We start from the raw sequence: 7,491 nt of genomic DNA, 5'->3' as shown, positions 1-7,491 counted from the left end.
TACACCAGGGTGTTTGCATCCTGGAGAGGCTGCAAGTTTGAATCCCACAGACTGCCACTCTGGGTCCCTGAGCAAGACTCTTAGCCCAATAATGCTCCCTGGACGTCTCACAGTGGCCCACTGCTCCCCAGGTAAATGCAGAGGATAGACTTCGTTCAGATGAAGGTTACAATGATTATTATAAAATGAGGGCGCTGTGCGCACCAAGCATTGATGCAGCGTCCCGTGCTTTTATTGTGAAAGGGAGGCTTTTATTTAGGCTTTACTAGAATGGAAGCTGAGTTTGTTTTAGGCTAAGGCTCTGTCTCTGACTTCCTGGTACGGTTCGGTTCGGTTTGTTGTTGCTTTTTGATCTGTCGAAAAATGGATCCGTAAAAACCTCCCAGAAGGTTCTGTTGCCAGATCTGGGGTACTGCAGCCAGAGGTCAGAGAGGTTCGGTTCAGTTCCCCAGGAGCCGAGATGTTCCAGCTCGGAACACACGGGTTCCTGCTGGCGACCCTCAGCCTGGTTCCGACCCGCGTATTCTGTTCTTCCGCCGAAGTACCAGACGTCCCTAATATTGCCGCTTACTTCGGAACCAAGACCCGCTACGAGGAGGTGAAACCGAACCTTCTGCGGGACCCTTTAACCGTGAACACCTCTGTCCTCAGACCCCCGCCAGGTGAGTTCTGCTCCCCGGTCCACGTGACCGCCGTCATCAGGCACGGCAGCCGGTACCCGACCGCCAAGAACATCCGCAGGATCCTCACACTCAGCCAGCTGGTCCAGAAAGATGCTTCCAGAACCTCAGGAGGCTCCACCGGCTTGCTGCAGGAGCTCCGGGACCGCTGGGAGCCCTGGTACACCGAGGATATGGACGGTACGGTACGGGTTCTAGACGGGAAGAGTCCAGCGATCCTGCTGGCAGCTAGGGGAAAAGATTTAACCAGCTAATATGTTCCAGGGGGGAAAAAAAATATTAAGTTGCTACAGAGAATAGTTTATCAGAATAGTTTCTATATAAAAAAGAAGAAGAAATCATTCCAGAACACATCAGAATGAAAGTCAGAATATCTGTTGTTGTGTTCGTTTATAAAAACATTTGATTATGTTCAGAATCAAATTACTAGATCACTCCAGAACATATTTAACCAGCTAATGTGCTCCAGAAAAATATGTTCCAGAAAAAAGGCCCAAAACCATCTTACCGATCCCAAAATATTTAGTCTGCCGATAATGTTCCAGAAATAAGTTATCCACAGATAATTACACTTATATATTACTAGACAAAATAGTTAATGTGTGGATATTATCCAGAATAAAACATTACACTGCCAGACGTCCTGAAAACATAATATGGTGATAAGTTCCATATATTAAAAAATCAATGTTAAAATCAATCAAGGACACATTTAATCATATCAGTGGTGCAGTGGGTAGCACTGTAGCCTTGCAGCAAGAAGGTCCTGGGTTCAAGTCCTACCCTGGGTCTTTCTGCATGGAGTTTGCATGTTCTCCCTGTGCATGTGTGGGTTCTCTCCAGGTACTCCAGCTTCCTCCCACAGTCCAAAAACATGACTGTTAGGTTAACTGACCTCTCTAAATTCTCCTTAGGTGTGAGTGTGTGTGTGAATGGTTGTTTGTCCTGTTTGTCTCTCTGTGTTGCCCTGTGACAGACTGGCGACCTGTCCAGGGTGTACCCCCCCTCTCACCCATTGACAGCTGGAGATAGGCACCAGCACCCCTCGCAACGCCATTGCTTTAGAAAGTATTTTATCTGTTGTTATATTCCAGAAAAGTAGCTATTAATCTACCCCTTGGAAATATTTATCCCACTGGTAGGATTCAGAAATAAAATAAAAAATCTGCTGATGTTTTAGAAAACAATATTCCAGAGAAACTATTGAAATACTGCCAAAAACATTTAACCAGTTTATGTGTAAACTACTTTTTCTAGCATTTTCCCTAAAAGTAGTTTTAAATTTTTTTTGATTTGATAGATAATGTAAATATTCCGGGGGGAAAAAACAGAAAAATGTTAAAATGTTCTTAAATGATCTAGAAAATATTCTATCATTCTAAATGGTCCTGAACATTTTTAGGTGTTTAGAAAATCTTGATATCCATTAATTGATTAAATGTTTGAGGGAAAATGATTGTAAAAGGTTCCAGACAGTGTTTAGTTTATTCAGATATTCCATAAACATTTAACACTAAGTAAAGCAAAAATTCTGGAAGAGTTCTAATCTGTTGAAATGTTTAGGAGAATTTTAGATCACAGAAAGGACTTAATAGTTCCTACTGGGTGGAAACAGAATGAAGGGATGCTGTATGCTTTTCCTCCTCCTCTTCCTCAGGCCAGCTGGTGAGGAAGGGCAGGGACGATCTCCAGTTCCTGGCCCGGCGGCTGGCCACTCTCTTCCCGTCTCTGCTGTCGAAGGAAAACGTGACCAAGAGGAGAATCCGCCTGGTTACCAGCTCCAAGCACCGCTGTGTGAGCAGCGTGGAGGCCTTCCAGGAGGGTCTGAAGCAGCACTGGGGTTGCCACGGTGACAAATCGCCGCCACCCCCAAAGCTCTCCGGGGAAGGCTATGAGCTGACCTCTTGACCTCTGTTCCCACAGATGACGCTCCGGGATACAGCCACGCGGTGGACGACGAGCTGATGCGCTTCTTCGAACGTTGCCGCGGTTATGTGGAGGGCGTGGAGAACAACCGCACTGCCATGCTGGAGGTGGAGAAGTTCAAACACGGCCAGGAGATGGAGGCAGTGAGGAGGAGGATGGCGGAGAAACTCGGCCTCTCTCGTCACCTGCTCACGCCAGGTGAGAAGACGGAGGTCCCTGAGGTCAGGGCAGTTCACGCAGGATGAGGAGAAGCTTTATAGGCTTCTCCTTTTCTACCAACTGTTCAGATTTGTTCCCTTTGACTCTGTGCTCGCCCCGACACGTCGTAATGTCAAATAGGAAATGTTCTCTTTGACCCTTTTTTGTTCCTTTCTGCCTCCTGCAGACTTGGTGGAAGCAGCGTTCTTCATCTGTTCCTACGAACTGTCCATCAAATCCATTCACTCGCCGTGGTGCTCCCTGTTTGACGAGAGCGATGCAAAGGTTCGACAGCAGTAGTGTAAAGAAAAAATTTATTCTCACAATCTCTTGGTGAATTTCCTTGTAAATGTGCATTTTCTTTGGTTTGAAAAGCTGAAAATACCAGAAATAAAATGTAAAAAAAAAAAAAATAAAGGTAAATGAAATCAGGCGGGACAGAAGGAGGTGAAGCTTCTGCCTTCGGTATCCTGACAACACTCGTCCAGTCAGCAGAATCAAACCTAGGCAAAAAAGGGTATCCTCTGGGATCAGGAGGAGAGATCAGTTCTGAGGTTTATCACCTGGCGTCAGGAACAAAGACCCGAATAGACTGAATTAATCAAATGTTCTCTGATGCCGCGGGTTTTATTCTCCCTGCCGTTTTTTTCTGCAGGTGTTGGAGTACAAGTCTGATCTGAAGCAGTTCTGGAAGCGCTCTCACGGTCACGGGATCACCAGTCTGTCCAGCTGCCCGCTCTTTCATCACATCTTCAGGACCCTGGACAAAGCAGGCCGTCCTCGCAGGTGGGTGACCCCCTGACCGCTTCCTCAGCTGTACGGACCCCTGACGGATTATTAATTGAGTCCTGCGTGATTGCAGATCCACGGAGGCAGCTCCAGAACCAGCCTCTATCCTGGTGGGACATGCTGAGACACTCCTCCCCCTCCTCTCTCTGCTTGGCCTGTACAAAGACCAGACTCTGCCCACCGCCAGCAACTACCACTCACAGCACGGTACGAAGCTCGACCCCCTCTACCCATTCAGACAAAAGCTCGTCTCTGTAAATTTGTGATATTTTCCTGTAGTGATTGTCTGGAGCATAGACTTTTACTGAGAACGCGGCGTGAGCTGGTTGTGTTGCTCTGCGCTGCCACTGAGGATGTGCGAGTGCTCTGATGATCCAGTAACTGCACGTCTGTCTGCAGGAAGAAGTTTCCGGACCAGCCGCATCGTTCCGTACGCTGCAAACCTGCTCTTTGTTCTCTACGACTGTCAGCGCGGCCCCCGGCTACAGATGCTGCTCAACGAAACGCCGCTGCGCTTCCCGGGCCTCCAGGCTGAGGACGCGCCGCTCTACAGGGACGTCCGCGCAACATACCGCCACCTGCTGGACGGATGTGACTTCCACAGAGAGTGTGAGGGGAGAGTGGAGGGTCGGGGGCCCAACACAGAGCTTTGACCCACTACACCCCCACCAGTCCTGCTTGTTATGGCCTTATCTCACCTGCCGACGAGCCCCACACCCACTCAGGCAGCGTCCAATCACAGACTGCCGCTGCAAAGCTGCTCCACAAGCTCTGAACTTTCTGGACGAAGCATTTTAGAAAGTGAGCAGGGAGGTTGTTCCCTCTGCAGGGAGCCGTGACGCTCCCTGGAATGTTTTCTGCAGTCTATCCTTACAGGGTATCCAGATTTCCAACTGTTCTTCTTTCGTCCACAATCCAGACACAAGAACGCAGCACTCCCTCACGGGTCATCCAGATAGCTGCCAGCTCAATCCTAAGAGTTTCTGTCCTCCCAAAATATGGAGAATCTGTGTATTGCTTTACAGCTCAGCTGGCTGAGTGAAGAACGGTTTTCTAGATAAATGCGGGGAATGTTGCCAGAAGGTCTTACTCTGATTTTTCTTTCAGCTGACCCTTTAATCTGGGATTCCGTGGGAAGCTTTAAGTTAATTTTATGCTGATTCGGGTTTTATTTAACTTTTTTTTATTATTATTTTGAAATTCTGGTTGCATGACTTTCTGCTCCACGTTTGGAGAATCTCTTCTGGGTGAAATGATTGGTGTTTGTGCCAAATAAGTTTTCAGGGTGCTTTTAGTTTGCCAAATGTTTCAGAATGAAAGCTTTAATAAAGTGAGATTTTCTGATGAAGTCTCAGAACTTCTTATTGAGACAGACTGATATGGGACCGTCAGAACTTCCTGTTGTGAAACCAAAGAATCTGACAGCAACAGACTCTAGCAGGTTTCTGGCTTTTTACCTATTTTGTAACATTCCACTGGAGTTTAAATGTTTTGAAATTATATGTAATGGGTCTGCACAAAATAGTCTAAGTTAGTGAGGTGAACTGAGGATAATATGCCTGTCTTCCACCACCCCTACTCCATTTAGCCCGCTCTACTCCCCCCCCTTGACTTTCATTGGTTGTTTTTCAACCGGCCTAGAAGAGGGAAAGACCTGAAGGTGGGACCTTTAACCCAAGTCCCACGTCTTGTTTGCAACATTAACACATAAACGGTGGAGAATTAAGTAAATCATAATAAATAAATACATAAATATTACAAAAACTACACAAAAAAGTTGTATAACTCTATGCAAGATTGTCTTGAATATTTTTAAAGCATAAAATAATCCACCAGGATAAACATCTGGATCACACATCACCCTGAACTAATGAATAAGGGCCAGCCGCTCTCTGCTGCACAGGTATGGAGGGAGGGGAGGGGAGACTGTCTGATCAGCTCCAAAGTTTACCTCACACTGAGCTAAAATTTAGAGCTTTATTAAGTTTTTCCCTCAGCCATGGCGACAACGATGAGGACTTTAATGGTGCATAAATGCGGACTTTTGACTGCTGTGAAATTATTTTTATGTGCTGGACTTTGGATATTGTCACTGCGCTGAATAGGCAGAGTGCTTTGGCTGCGATGACCTATGATAACAGGGAGCTGCCCCACATGGTGGATCCATCAGCGGCTGCGAACAAGTTCTTGAAAAAACACACTTTAGACACAAAACAGCTTTCAGTGTAAAATGAGAGAGTGCCTCGTTAACTCTAGCGCTCCATCCGGATACTCTTAGAAGCCTTAAGGTATCCCACAATCCTTTGCGTGACATGATGTAAGAGCACAGCCACCTCACGGAAATCAACAAAAATGTCCGGAGAGAAGAGGGTGCGCTCTTTGCAGATCATATTGGATTTGACTCGCATGATCCATGTGCCTTTCTGTCACGTAATGACGTCAGAGTTAAAGGCTGTCTGAAATCAGCAAAGCAGTCCGAAGCTCCTTTCCTCCCCACAATAGAGTTCTCATTGTTAATCATGTGAAAGTTTACGGAGCAGGGGCTAGGAGCTATTATTGAGGGTATTCGGATGGAGCCCATGGATCTGCATATAGAAAGCTGAAGTTTCCTTTTTTCTTTTTCTTTCTTCAGGTGTGGTTTATGCTCTGTAAATAGTACAATTAATTTTCGTTTTGACCAACTCTGTTCATGGTTGTCCTTAATATAAAGGTCACTCTTCACTTTAACTATTTCCTGGACTTTCACAGAGAAAATCTTGTTTCCCCTCACCAATCACTGAAAAGCAATGTTTATATAAAAAACTCCACTTGAGTCCGCTCCGTTTAATCCTACTATAAGCTTTTAAAACAGGGGTCACCAACATGGTAGTCCGCAGGCACCAGGTAGCCCCACAGGACCATATGTGATGCCTCCAAGCCTTTAAAAAAAAAAAAAGCACAATCACAAAATGCATTTATTTATTGCTCTTCCTTTTCAATTATACTTCTGTTTATTGTTTTAAAAATGACAAAAGCATTAAAAACATATTTATATTACGTAAAGTTAAGGTGAGTATGGACTCTTGTAGTTCAAAGGTCAGTACTGGTAGCTCTTTGTATGGCACAGCATACTTCATATGAAGTAACTCGGTTTCAAAAAGGTTGGTGATCCCTGCTCTAAAACAACCAATCACCTTCAAAAGGCTCCTAATTAGCAAAATGAAGTCAACTTGTGGGCAATGTCCCATGATCTGTCAGTAGAAACACACCTTTTCTGAAAGGCCCAGAGGCTGCAGCACCGCTAAACAGGAGGCATCACACAATGGAGGAGCTCTCCAGACAAGTCAGTCCACTGTGTGACAAAACTGATTTTAAACTGTTTAAACCTAGAAATAGCAGAAATTTTGTAAAACACAGCAATCCGTCCATCTCGTAACACCTCTGTGAAATCTGGACTGTGCTGACACAGTCCAGGCCACAGTAGACAGCACGCTCTTCTTATATTTATTAACAGACTCATTCCTGAGGAATCGCTCAAGTTCAGACCACGAGGCCACAGCCATGATGAAGGCCCAGTTCATGAGTCTGTGGGACGGACTGGACACAGACCACCACTGCCAGGTACACACACACACACACACACACACACACACACACACACACACACACACACACACACACACACACACACACACACGCGCAGGTGGGTGTGGTCTCATAGTTCTCTCCCTATCAGGTGATCATCATGGGCGCCACCAACCGTCCTCAGAGCAGGATGCTGAAACCTTTATAGCTTCTTCAGTGGACAGTTTTGACATCGGAGATTTCTTTCCAGAAGTCGCCTCAGATCAGTTGGAACGTAAAAAAAATCACCAACTACAACTACAGCTTATTTCAGTAGTTAAGTTGAAACTGAAAG

The 7,491-nt window shown here is 45.7% G+C and overlaps 1 protein-coding gene across 1 annotated transcript; it reads left to right on the top strand.

Annotated features, from left to right (window-relative positions):
* Positions 1 to 257: 257 nt before the first annotated feature.
* minpp1b (multiple inositol-polyphosphate phosphatase 1b) lies at positions 258 to 4,941 on the top strand. The gene is made up of 7 exons (XM_012849913.3): positions 258 to 860; positions 2,338 to 2,529; positions 2,604 to 2,804; positions 2,992 to 3,089; positions 3,460 to 3,590; positions 3,667 to 3,800; positions 3,993 to 4,941. Exons 1-7 carry the CDS (start codon positions 461 to 463, stop codon positions 4,244 to 4,246), a joined length of 1,410 nt encoding a protein of 469 aa, XP_012705367.2. The 5' UTR covers positions 258 to 460; the 3' UTR covers positions 4,247 to 4,941.
* The last annotated feature ends 2,550 nt before the right edge of the window (positions 4,942 to 7,491 follow it).

The sequence above is a fragment of the Fundulus heteroclitus genome, chromosome 10 (assembly GCF_011125445.2).
Source record: "Fundulus heteroclitus isolate FHET01 chromosome 10, MU-UCD_Fhet_4.1, whole genome shotgun sequence".
Lineage (NCBI taxonomy): Eukaryota > Metazoa > Chordata > Actinopteri > Cyprinodontiformes > Fundulidae > Fundulus > Fundulus heteroclitus.
This window is presented reverse-complemented; position numbering and strand designations above follow the sequence as displayed.

Excerpts from the sequence above, each read along its gene's own strand:
- minpp1b (XM_012849913.3), top strand. The coding sequence starts at position 461 with ATGTTCCAGCTCGGAACACACGGGTTCCTGCTGGCGACCCTCAGCCTG. Across the intron at positions 2,530-2,603 it reads GCAGCACTGGGGTTGCCACG|ATGACGCTCCGGGATACAGC; the intron begins GTGACAAATCGC and ends CTGTTCCCACAG. Across the intron at positions 3,591-3,666 it reads AAAGCAGGCCGTCCTCGCAG|ATCCACGGAGGCAGCTCCAG; the intron begins GTGGGTGACCCC and ends GCGTGATTGCAG.